Raw genomic sequence first — 12,707 nt, forward strand, 5'->3', positions numbered from 1 at the left:
CTGTTGCCTTTTCAGTAAAACGATCCTCTTTTGACGTCAGCGCTGATGTCAGGAGAGGGGGAGGCACCAGACACACTGCCCTCAACAGGGGGGCCTGTTTGAATCCTCCCAATATTCCTGCTGTGTGACCTTGAACACAGTGCTTAATTCCTCTGAGCCTCAGTTTCCTCATCTGTGAAAGAGGAGTGATGATGGAGCTTCCTTAAAGGGCTGTTGAAAACATTGAATGAAATAAAACAGGGCCAGAGGTTGGCCCATGTAAGGGCTCATAAGAGCTGCCAAGAAGTGAAATATTAATAGCTGACCACAATAACACTCCACAATTTTTCCTTTTTACTTTCCTTAAAATCAATTTATTTTAAAAAGCCTACAAAAGTCAACCGTGTGTGTGTGTGTGTGTTTGTGTATTTGAATCCTGAGATAAGTTGGGTAAGGGAGTAATGACCAGTGTGACCTTAGCCTGGTAAAGCCCATGGAACCACAAAGGAGATACAAGAGGCTGGCCTCTTCCTGTGTGGGGGTGGGGAGCCAGAGCCAGAGAAGGAGGTGCTGGGGCTTATGGGAGAATGTCCCGTTCACACAGTTATTTGTGAAATGCTCTTCCTTCGGTGCTGGGCTTTTGCCCACTCACATCTGGTCCTGGGAGTCCCTGGTGATGTCTGCAGGGCTCCCGGCCGCCTCCATGCCTCCACTCCTGGAAGCTGGGGCGAGGTCCAGTTACTCCTAGAAGACTGGTCTCCGCTCCTGGCACTACCCTTTAAGAGTAGAAAACCAGCAACTGTTGTTCCTGGTTGGAGAAGTTCCCTCCAAGGGGATGAAGAACTTCTGGGGAGTCGGCCGTTCTGCCTGGCAGAGGAGGCTGCTGGGAGTGGACGGGTGCCCGCTCCATGAAGATTTCCCATGAGGACAGGGAATTGAGCTGCCCTGCAGACCTGGGCTCAGTGTGGAAACTGCTGGGAGCAGCATTTCCCAGGAGAGCCGAATGGAGATGCCTTTTGTAGGTAGTGAGCTCCCCGTCACGGGAGGTGTGTGAGCAGAACTAGCCGATCTTCTGGTGGTGATGCTGTGAAAGCATTTCAAATGTCAGAAGCAGGATCAGACTTGGTGTTTCCAAACTTCATTTTGGATTTTATTCCTTGAAATCATTATTTACACATTTTGTTCCTCTGAACAATTTATGTATTTTACTAAAAGAGTGAGTTTAGTTTTTAAAAGGTAAATCTGTGTCATTACCATAGAGAGGTTACCATAAAAAATAGGTAAAAGAGAAAGTGGTATTTGATTTTAGCCAAATACTGCTGCCTGAGAAGGGCCCCTGAGCCTTAGACCTGCTCTTTCCTTGTTTGTAAAGGGACACTGGCGAGTGTCAGACAGGTGCTGGAGATGGGCTGTCACTAAGAAGACGTTTTCTTGGATGTGACCGGCACAGAGGAACGAGAGGGTGGAAGGAGCCAGCTCCCTTTGGTGCATTGCCTCCATTGCCCACAGGCCACAGAGGCCCTCATCCGCAGTGGGGGGAAACACCGGCCCCGAGGCCCCCAAGGAATCTTGTCTTGTTGGACCGTGTCTGCACCAGGGAGCCTCCCACAGGACTCTGCTACAGGCACAATCTGAAAGGTAAATCGGGAACAAACATTTCAGGTGTATTAATGCAAAACGCAGATCTCTGGTGCTCAAGGCTAACCCTGAGCTCAGGCACCTTGAGGGGCGCCGGGAACACCTGTGCGCCCTGGGACCACGTGCTGTGTAGCCTGCCACGGGGGCAGCCCCGGATGTCAAGGGGTCCAAGATCTAGCTCAGACCCTGGCCACCAGCACTGTGGGGTCGGGAGACTCTCTCCTCGCCTTGGAGGAGCTAGGAGGCGTGGGAGGAGGCCCAAGAGGTCACCCGCAGAGCGCAGCAGCCTTTGAGAACCAGGGCAGCCTGATAAAGTGTCCTGGAACATTCTGAACTCGGTAAGTTCTATCCCGGTGGGGTTTTGTCTGCAGAGGAAGTCATTAAAAGGGAAGGAAAGCACGAACCCAGGTCCCTCTGGCTCCCCTCTGCTGCCTGTCCCGGCAGCTCGAGGGGGCTCAGAACAGGTGCTTCACGTTTTTATGGTCAATCGTTGTCGCCTGGCATAGTGTTTGGCGCCCCTCCCGCCAAGAACTGAAATGGAGGAGCTGGTGCAGACACACCCCCGCTCTCCATGGACTTCAGCAGGCTCTGTGGACATCTCACTTTGGGGAAAGTGTGTCTCCTCCTGAGATCAGAAGAGAAGTGAAGAGAGAGAGACAGAATCTTTCTCCATGTCGTTGGAAACAGGAAGCTCCCCTGCTGCCACACGAGACTTGACACCCCAGTCTGGTGGTCTGGCCTGGAAAAGGGACCATCAGACATGGTATCCGAAAACAACATAGCTTAGCTAGCGTGCTTTATTTGAAGAACACTTAAAATCCTATGTTCACTTCTATTTTGGTGAATTTTGCATATGTATCAGTTGTATCATTTGAAACTGCCAATGTTCTTCCTTTTTTGACTTCCCAAGATGTCCATTTCCACCTAATGACAATAGACATCACATCTCAGAAATGATGAAAACATGTTGCAACAAAGTAGGCTGATTTCACTGTTTCGCATGAGAAAGAGGATTTTGCTGAAGGTTAAGGAGGTCAGGCTTGGTTACAGACAGTGGCTGTGTGAGCTGTTGTGACCTGTTAGACGCTATGGCCAGGTGAGGATGATTATTCAGTGCGGTCCAGGTGTGGGCTGACAGCTGGCTTACCAAAGAAGAGAATCCTGAGGTCAGAGTGGTCCGAGGAAGAGACTCAGCCCAGAGACGTCCAAACTTCCTGGAAGGCAGGGCTTCATGGGGGATTAAGCTTGTCAAGTGAGAGGAGGGCATGGGCCACTGGGAGGGTCTTTGGTAGCAAGAATCTACGGACGGTCAAACCGTTTTCTGTCCTCAAGGTTGTAATTCCACCCTAGGCGGGGAGAGCCCCTTTGGAGCAGAGCTGATGGCTCTGGACTCTGCATGGCTGCCTGCTGACCTTTCCCTGGGTCACTTTGTCAGCCTCCCGCCCCTCTCACAGTGCTCAGTGCCGCGTTGGGGGCGCGCAGGCCCTCCACTCAAGCTGCCACCGTCATGGCAGGATCTCCGTGTTCCAACCGCACTGCTTTGCTAACCTCTGATGTGAACTGAGATGTCGGCCTCGCTGGGCCGGGACACCGTCCAGCTCGGTGCAAACGCCTTCTGGCTGGTCCAGGCAAACGGTGAAGGGCTGACTCGGGGCCATGAACCTCCCCACTGTTCCTCACTCTTTGTGTCTCCCCAGCAAGGTGACTCTCGGGAGTTTCAATTCCATCTTTGTCTTTTTTAGAGTGTCTGCGGCCTTTGAAGGCAGCTGCTGGGGAATCTGATTCCCCTGCACAGGTCCCGGGCATTCTCCCAAAACGCTGGTGGACGGGGAAGGCTCTCCCTGGGGTTACAGATTCACAGATAAATCACATGGAGTAACACGCGTTTACCGTCCCAGCCCAGGCTGCCCTTCTGGCGGAGGTGATGGGAGCTTTGGGCCCAGGAGAACAGAGACCCTCGTTCACAAGCACTTACTTGGATGTGGCTTATTCCGCCGGTGATAACTCAGCGTCTGGGCAGGCAGATGCGGGTGGTGTCATGTTCTCTTTAGAAGCCACCAGCTGGAAATTGCTCAGAGAGCCTGGAGTTAGACATTAGGTTTTGAGTAGAAAAAGATGGAGTCTGGACTTCCCTGCCCTCCCTTAGAGCCCTGAGCCCTAAGGACACCATCTGAGGACACCCGGGGCACCCTAAGTTCCAGGAAAGGCAGACAGCAGAGTGGGGAGAAGCCCCCCTCCGTGCTGGGGGCACCATGGCACACGCGTTGCCGAAACTGCGGGAAGGGATGTGCCAGGCCCCCCGGCGCCCGCAGAGCCCAACACTGTCCAGACCCAGGGCCTTGGCTGTCTAGCATTTCCCTATAAAACTCATTTGAATTTCACTGTGGACCCACTTGTGTGGTCTTCCTGCATCCGCTTCCATAAAGAGGCAAGTGTCTTTGCCAGGCGGAGGGCATGGGAACTGCCCAGGCCTTCCCAGCGCCCGCCCTGCCAGTATGAGGGTGGAGGTGGGGTCAGAAGGTCCACCTGGTGGAGACTTCACATTCCGGAAGGACCCCACTTCAGGTGAGTTGCTACATTAGCTTCAAACACAGCTATATATGCATTGTGGGGTCCATCATGGCAGAGAGACGCCCACCAAGCCTCCCACCTGTAATGCACAGTGTTATTCATCAATCCTATAATTGCCTTGTGACTAGGAAGATTATATTGCATCGAGGGTGTTTTTGTGTTAAAGACAATAAACGCAGACCTTCAAATTATCAACAACTATTTGCAGTGCTGCTTGGGCCTTTCTTCATGTTTTATCTGGGTGGGAATTTCAGCAAACCGTGCTACTGAGACCCCGCCCTTGGCATCTTCACCCCCAAGCTGCTACCTCCCCAGGAGCAAATGCCCTGCGACTCATGACAACCAGCAGAAAAGAACGTCAGACCGTGGAAGGGAGGGACAGACCCAGGCCGCCGAGAGGCAGGGGCCTCTGCTTCTCCAGTGGAGCCGGGGTGGACCGTCCTGCTCTCGGCCTCCGGATTCCCCTGCGCCCCTCCTGCCCCGTCCTTCCCTCGTTCAGTGGCCTTGTCCCGTGTCCCCCACTGGCCTGGTGCTGGAGCTCACACCCCCCTGCCTGGCTCCTGGCTCCCAGCCCGGCCTGCCCCACCGCCCCCCCTAACCCTGACCCTAACCCTGACCCTAACCCTGACCCTAACCCTAACCCTGACCCTAACCCTCACCCTCCCAGTGCTCCGCTTGCCGTGTCCACTCCAGCTAGGACCTTCCTCTCGCCACGGCACCCTGCAGGTCGTCCCCCACCCCCGTGCCTTGGCACTTACAGTGTTCTTGAAAGTTTCCTCCTTTGTTGACTATGCAAATCTCTACCCCGCCTCCTCCAGGAAGTCCTCCAGAACCACTTGTCCTCTCTTCCCTCTTCTTCGCTCCTGGAAGCCAATGTATTGCTGGGCTCTGTAGTTCTGTAAAGAGGCCCCCAGTGTCCCCTCTGCTCAGGATGGCTTTATCAGGGTCCCAGAACTGTGACCTGGGATGGCCCCTTCCTGCCGACCACACTCACTGAGTCACCAGGACTGGCCGAGCCAGGGCGGAGTGGCCTGAGCCCTTGACCCACCTTCCTCCCCCACCCAGGACCTTTCTGACCTCCAGAGGGGCCGCCACGGCCAGATATCCTGGTCGGCCCTGCCCCATCCGGCTGACAGGTGCCCAGGCCTGAGAGCCCCTCCCTGGAAAATGAGAGACAAATTCCCATCTGAGAAGCCGAGCTCCAGGGGCTGCCACGACGAGGCTGTAGCTGCTGCTGCCCTGGGGCAGTTCCCGGGGTGAGGTGGGGGGCTGGGAGTTTGCTGGGAGGGAGATGCCACCTCTGGGGGCGCTGCCACCCAGGTCCTGACAAGTGCGTGTGTTGTGGCCTTGATGCTGGTGTTGACATGGCTCTGGGGCAGCTGGGAAGGAGGGCCAAGTGTGGCTCCAGGCCGGCAGGGGTGGCAAGGCTGCAGGCGGAGCCGGGAGAGCCAGGCGGGCGCTGTGGACGCAGGCAGGGGCGCTGCCAGCCCCGGGCAGGCGGGGTCTGACTCCTCAGAGGGCCCGGGGTGTGCGAGGAGACAGAGCCGCTGCGTCTGGACGAGAGATGGGGCTGGTCAGGCCTGCGGCCGGGAGAAGATCCTCGGGCCGGGCTGACCCTCCTGGGGACCAGCTGAGGCTCTGGGGCTTTGCCTGAGGGTGTGTGGGTCCCCGACTGGCCCTCTCCAAGCCCCTGGGGCCTGGCCAAGGCCACTGGAAGGGCTACCGGGGGCGTCAGGAGAGAGCGCCCAGGGGCATAAAAGACGGGTGGCTCCTGGTCCCCGAGATTCCTTCCGGGGAGGTGTCTGCTGTCTTTGGGGCCCCGGAAGCCTGGCGGCCACCCGGACCCCATCCAGCTTGTACCAGCTTGCTCTGACCTGAACAGGCCAGTCAGTGGGCGAGGCGGGTTCAAGTGAGTTCTCAGCGAGGGTGAACGACATCTAAACCCACTTAGTGGTGAGGAAATCTTTCCAAAACTCTCCATGATTGTGTGGCCCGTGGCCAGCGCCCTGCAGAGGAACTGGGCCCTTTCCCACTTGGGTGAATTCTCATTTTCTCATTCCAGGGTAGAAATGCGATTTTCTGGCTCACTGAGAGGCCTGAATGTTCTATTAAACCCCAGGAACACGCAGACCCAGAGGGGATTTGAAGAGCCGGCTCAATTTCCGGATCCCAGATGACTTGATCACTGCAGGAAGTGCGGTGGCTCGTGGCTCTGCAGGGCCCGAGGGTGCCCGTGTGTGCAGGCCCCGCCAGGCGCCTCTGGGGCTCTGCGAGGCCTGCACAGGCACCCCTGCGTCCCGCCGGCTTCCCCGCCCTGTGGCTCCTCCCTCGCCCGGGCTGGGGCCGGGCCTGTCGGATGCCCTCTGCAGCCACACCTCTCATTCCCCCGGAAATGCTTCCCACAGACCCTTCCAGACGCCCCTGGCTGGGCCAGCAGCCCCCCTTGAGGTCACCTCTGAACCTGGGCACCTTGGTGACCATGGCCGGGTCCCCACGTCCTCCTCCTGTGCAGACCCCACCCCCATGCTGCCCCTGCTGCCCTCGGCTCCATCCAGCCCCGAAGCCCCCGACAGGCCCCGCCCATCAGCCGCCATCCCCCAAACCACTCAGGTAGTTTCCCCTGGAGGCCCCCCTCCAGCGGCACCTCCTGGGAACTCATCCCCCCACCCTCCAAGGCCTCACAAGCCTGGTGTCCTTTGTCACTGCCTCTCTGTGCCCTTGGCCTCAGAGCTGGCGCTGCTGTGGCTCAGGCCAGCGTTTTTCCTCTGTCCATGTGCCCCAAACCCATGTCCCCACCAGGTGTCCTCCCACTTCTCCTTGCGGAGGCCTGTGGTCCTGGGAGGTGTCCACATGGGTCTCTTCAGTGGCCCCCCAGACGTGGTCATGGCCCAGGACCCCCTCCTCGGACCCCGACTGGCTCAGTGAATCTGCTCAAGAGAGAGCCCGAGTCCCCTCTGCCCACACCCAGGCTTTGTTCGCTTTTCTTGTTCCCCATTCTGTACCTAGCCCATCATCTCTGCCGCTGTCCCCATGGGTCCCCTGGCCAGATCTGTGTGCCTTTGTGCGGCGCTTGCATCCGGGATTCCAGCTCAGGGGCTGTGCTGGCCACCAGTGCAGACAGGTCCCTGCATTTCATCAAGAATATCGACCAGCTTCTCTTCTGCCCGCTGTCTGCACCCCGTGCATTGTCCCAGCCGTGCCCTCCCCAGTGTCCAACTGCCAAGGCTCCCCAGAGACCCCAGACCCCTGGGCCAGGACGTCCCACACCCCTCATCAGGCCAGTTCCATTTGCTCCCGCCCCGGCCCTGCTGATCTTCCGCCCCCACCAGGCTTTATTCTCCCCTTGGCTCTCTGTGTGTCTCTCTGTCTCTATCCCTCTTATTTGTCTCGCTCTCTGCCTCCTGTTTGTCCCAGGCATCTTATTTATTGCATGATCGACATTATAACAACGTTAAAGGATATTTTTAAAGGAGAACAATTCGCTCATGGTTCCGCACGCACACAGCGGCTGCGTTCCTGTGTCCACGTTCTCTCCAGTCCTGGCTGGTGACGGCCACTTTCGCATCACACAGCTTGAGAGACACCCTCTCCTAACACTGTGTCCACATTTCCCCACTGCTCCATCCCTGTCACCAGTGTGGTCCCGTCCTCGTGCTGATGGCCACGCCCTGGCGTGGACACGGGGCTGGGGCCCTTCTCCCTGCTTGGCCGCCATGGGGGCCACTTGTGCTCTGTGTTTTGCTTTGTTCCTCGTCTCGGGGACGTCTCTGAGGTCCCTGAGGAGCTGGCACAGGTGACTCCAGAGAGGACTGGTGGTTGTGGTTACCTGACTCCACTTTGGGGGGAATGACCCGGCAGAGCTGCTAAAACACAGACTGCACGTAACCCCGCCAAGCTCGTGCAGACAGCCCGGTGCCCGTCGGCAGGGGAGCACAGGGTGCGTGATGGGAGAGCAAGGTCCTTGCTACTGCAGGACATCTGTGCTGCGCTGATGCCTCAGAGCGAGGTATCCGGGAGCTGCACCCCTGTGGCCTGGCACCTGTTTTAGCAAAAGGTGGGGGAGGGCAGCCACTCTCCACCCTGGGGGTGTGGGCGGGGGTGCTGACTTCCTAGACACCCCTAACCTGGTCCACTGGGGGTGCAGGGCTGGGTCCTCAGTGGGCTCCAGGCACCCCCAGCCCAGCGCACGGGAAGCAGCGAGAGAAGGGACCTTGGTGGAGAGCCGGGCCCAGGACACCACATTCTCGAGGCCAGGGCTATTTCCCCAACGCAGCACCGGCTTCCTGGGTGGCCTCCTGCACCCAGCAGTTACCACTCAGCACCTCCCACTCACGCACCTCCCACTGAGCCGGTCCAGCAGCAGGCGGCTGGGCATCTCCCAGCGGGTCCCCCGTCCACACACCACCCACCGAGGGAGGGGGCTGGGCTCCCACCTTCGAGCCCTTGGTCCTCAAACCTGCAGCTCCTCTCCCCCTCCTCCCTCCTCCCTCCCTTGCCCAGCGGTGTCACCGTCCAGCACATCACTAGGCTCTGCCCAGGTGTGATCTTGCCCCTCTGCTTCCCCCTTTCCCACCCCTACCTTGTTCCTGTTCCGGCCGCTGCATCTCCTACAGCCAGTACGCGTTCTGCCGTCTCTCCGGCTGCGATCCAGGCTCCACTGGTGCCCCTTTAAATCCCCTTCCAGAATCCCAGGCCTGGAATCTGCAGAGAAGGTGCCCCCAGCCCACTCTACCCCCTGTGGGGGACCCTTACTGCTTTTGGGTGGGTGGCAGTGCAACTCCCAGGAGAGGGGGCTGTCCCAGCAGCCTGGCAGCCCAGACCAAGTAACCCAGAGAATGGTTTTGGGGAGAAGATCAAGCTGATGGGCTGGGAGCTGCAGCTTTCAGGGTCAAAGACCAGAAAGGCTGGCCGCCTGCCCCCAGGTGTGCTGGGCCCGGGCTGGACACCCTCCTGGGCTCAGCCGTTCATGGGGAAGGTCCCTCCTCCTGGCTGCTCCCCATGTGCCTGGCCCCACTGAGGACCCAGCCCTGAGGAGGACCCGCCCCTCCCTGGCCAAGCCATTCTCTTCCCCTGGAAGCCCCCTCTGCCGCCCGCACCAGCCTTGCACCTCCTCAGAGTTGTAGCTGCTCTGATTCAGTCTTTGTTTCCTGCTCTCATCCCTTCCGTGTTTGCAAGTGACACGGGAGCCCGGCTCCTGCGTGGGCTGGGGCCACTGGGGGAGGCCAGGGGTAGCTAGGACCTCAATTTCCAGGGAATTTATGTCAGCATTTCTCAAGAGCACACCCACCCCATCCTCTACCCACTGGGGGCTTTTCAAAAAGTCCGCCTGCATGCGTTGCTGGTGGGAATGTAAAATGGTGCAGCCGCTGTGGAAAACAGTCTGGCAATTCTGCAAAAAAACCCCCTAAAAACAGAATTACCGTATGATCCTGCAATTCTACGTCTGGGTATATTATCCCCAAGAGAACTGAAAGCAGGGCCTTGAAAAGATGTTTGCACACCCATGTTCAAAGCAGCATTATTCACAACTGCCAAGAGATGGAAGCGAACTAAGTGCCCATTGATGGGTGAAGGATAAACAAAATGTGCCTATCCGCACAATGGAATAGAATTCAGGCTTCAGGAGCCCGTGTGGGGCAGTGGTGCTGGGTGGGGTTCCAGATGGCACGCTCCACACTTGGCTGAGCAAGGTGGGGGCTGCCCAGCCTGCTTAACTCAGCTGCGAGTGACAAGTGACTCATAGCCGGTTGCCTCAGGTCAGGGAAGTGGAAAAACCCCGAGTGTTTAATAAATATTTTCCTCATCACCTTCATTAATTACGTCTCTACATGGCCTGGGAGGTGTTAATTTCCTTCTGTCCAGGCCTCGCTCACAGTGACAGAAGCACTGTCTGGGGGTGTCCTTGCCTCCCGGGTTCCACTTCTAGGGAGATTCTCCCTTGCTTTGTAGGCAAACTATGGTGATGACAATGGTGGCGATGATGATGGTGATGATGGTGGTGATGATGATGATGGTGATGATGAAGATGGTGATGATGGTGATGGTGATGATGATGATGATGGTGATGGTGATGATGGTGATGGTGATGGTGATGATAGTGGTGATGGTGATGATGATGGTGATGGTGATGGTGATGATGATGATGATGGTGATGGTGATGATGGTGATGGTGATGGTGATGATAGTGGTGATGGTGATGATGATGGTGATAGTGGTGATGGTGATGATAGTGGTGATGGTGATGGTGATGGTGATGATGATGGGGATGATGGTGATGATGATGGTAATGATGGTGATGATGAAGATGGTGATGATGGTGGTGATGGTGGTGGTGAGGACAGTGATGTATGGAGGTCCTCCTATGCCAGCCCTCCCCCCAGCACATGGTAAAGAGCTTGGACTTCAGCTGGAGAATGATGGTGAGCCATTGAGATGTTTTCACTGCTTTGTGACATGATTCTAAGTGTGTTCTTGGGGGATGTCACGGTATGGAGTCAGACTAGTGGGTGCAGGGGACCAGAAGTAACACAAGGAGGTCAGGCAAGAGGTGAGGGGGCAGGAGGGGCGACGAGAAGGCAGCAGATTTGAGAGATGTATTGGAGGTAGAGCCCAGGACTAGCTCTTGGAGCCGATGTGACGGGTAAGGGAGAGAGTCAACCATGAGATGTGGAGGTGGGGAGAGCAGATCTGGACCAAAGTTTCTGAATTCAGCTGCACAGAGATGCCTGTTGGACACCCAGGGTCAGCAGCTGGACACACTGCTCTGGGTTTCAGGGACAATCAGGCCTGGATGCAAGAAATGGGATTTCATCTGCGGAAATTAGGTGGTACTTATGTGGGGCTTGGGGCCCCCGGGGTGGAGGTTGGCAGGGAGGAGCCTGGGAAGGAGCCACCAACAGAGGAGAGGGGCCTGGAGAGGAGGAGGGGGCATCAGCGCCTCCCCCGTGACCCTGACAGCTGCCAGCAGCGCCCAAGAAGCCCAAGTGAAGGCTGCCGACCTCTCCCCAGGTGTCCTTCTACCCGGAGATCCCTGCTCCCCGGTCTGAGGTCTCGGTGAGCCCGAGTTATCTGGAGCAAGGAGGGGAGGGCACACAGCAAAGGCCAGGCTGCAGGGAGGAGGGCGGCCTCCTGCTCACAGAGTCACCGTCACCCCATCCTCCCCTGGGCTCCTCTCCCTGGGCCCCTTGCCCTGGACTCAGGTCTGAGCAGCCCCCCCACCCCGGCACATCCCAAACTGGGCTCAGCTGTTTCATTGTGCAAAGCCCTGGGGGCATGGGGCATGGGGACCAGGCCTGGGGGCAGCAAGGGTCCTGTCCGCAAAGCTCCGCCCACCTCTCGCAGGTGAGTTCGTGCTGGGGCCTGTGGTCGCTCCCATTTCATGGAGACCCACCTGTCTGCCTTCTGATTTCTGGGGTCTCCTGCCTGGATCGCCCACGGCTGCGCCCTTCCCGTCCTTGGCACTGCTTTCCCGGGCCGACCACACCCTTGGCAGGATAGGCCCAACAAGGAAATTGATCCTGGCAGCTGTCGTCCTGGCGCCGCGGGGGCAGGAAGGCGGCCACAGGGAGGGCTTTTCCGTGTGCTGCTTTGTTCTGTCTTATTCGGAGCAACATTAAGTTACAAACCAAAGGGTGGAAAATAGTGGGAATTTCACTGTGCTTGGCAGCGGAGCGGACTTCTTATGAGGGTGACGGTCAAGGAAAGTGCTCTCGGGGCCCAGTTGCTGCCACAGACGAGGCTCTCAGTGGCCACCCTGATGATGCCGCACTCTGCCTGCTGCATGGGGCTGCGGGTTCCAACCCTTACAGCGCTTTCTCGGCTTCTGTTCTACTTCACAGGCAGTTGCCTGGAAGTGGGGAGACGGTTTATAATGAAAACCAAACTCATAAAACGGGGATTTGCATTTAAGTTTTCTTTGCCCTCGTTTCTGGGGAGGAAAGCAAAGGCGGGGGTTCTCCACACAGGTGATTCCAGAAGCACGTGCCAGGGCTCCAGCAACCTGTGTGGACTCCATGGGATTCTATTCAGACCAACCTGTAACTTTCAGTGGCCAACAGGGACTCGGGGACGTGGGGACGTGGGGACACAGTCTGTGCCATCCCCACTTGTCCCTGGCAGACACTCGAGGGTGGAGACAGTGTGGCCCCTCTGGAAGCAAGAGGATGTGATGCCCGCTTCCTCTGTCTGGATGAAGGCCTCGCTCTGTCCCTTCATGCAAGTTCCGGCTTTATCTGGTCTTTCTGGTGAAACTGGCAGAAGTGTGATTTGGACAGGCATGTCCCTTTTTTTTTCTCCCCCCCTTTTTTGATAGTGACATATTTAGAGAATAATAAATAACTTCCCTTAAAGATATCCAAGTACAGAATTGCAGAAGTTGCTTAGTAGAGGGGGCTCTGTTAGCGGCACTTCTGGGGCTGAGCCCGGTTCAGAGGTCCATCAGTCAACAGACCCTGTTCTGCCGCCGTAACGAGCAGGCCCAAGGTCCAGGGGCTCCGTCCCAGGTGGCCCCAGAGGGGCCA

The 12,707-nt window shown here is 57.4% G+C and overlaps 1 protein-coding gene and 1 long non-coding RNA gene across 2 annotated transcripts; both read right to left on the minus strand.

The window, feature by feature from the left end:
- Positions 1 to 1,107: 1,107 nt before the first annotated feature.
- LOC132349067 (uncharacterized) lies at positions 1,108 to 2,354 on the minus strand. Its single transcript, XR_009497618.1, has 2 exons — positions 2,022 to 2,354; positions 1,108 to 1,610 (listed from the first exon to the last, which is right to left on the minus strand). It is a non-coding gene; the product is annotated as an uncharacterized LOC132349067 (long non-coding RNA).
- A 46-nt stretch (positions 2,355 to 2,400) lies between these two features.
- Positions 2,401 to 11,801, minus strand: LOC132349424 (uncharacterized). The gene is made up of 7 exons (XM_059897803.1): positions 11,579 to 11,801; positions 8,768 to 8,889; positions 5,487 to 5,741; positions 5,266 to 5,348; positions 4,947 to 5,084; positions 3,593 to 3,698; positions 2,401 to 3,458 (listed from the first exon to the last, which is right to left on the minus strand). The coding sequence occupies exons 1-6, from the start codon at positions 11,799 to 11,801 to the stop codon at positions 3,665 to 3,667; spliced, it is 855 nt and encodes a 284-aa protein (XP_059753786.1). The 3' UTR covers positions 2,401 to 3,458; positions 3,593 to 3,664.
- Between the last annotated feature and the right edge of the window lie 906 nt (positions 11,802 to 12,707).

This window comes from Balaenoptera ricei, chromosome 15 (genome assembly GCF_028023285.1).
Source record: "Balaenoptera ricei isolate mBalRic1 chromosome 15, mBalRic1.hap2, whole genome shotgun sequence".
In the NCBI taxonomy this organism is placed as follows: domain Eukaryota; kingdom Metazoa; phylum Chordata; class Mammalia; order Artiodactyla; family Balaenopteridae; genus Balaenoptera; species Balaenoptera ricei.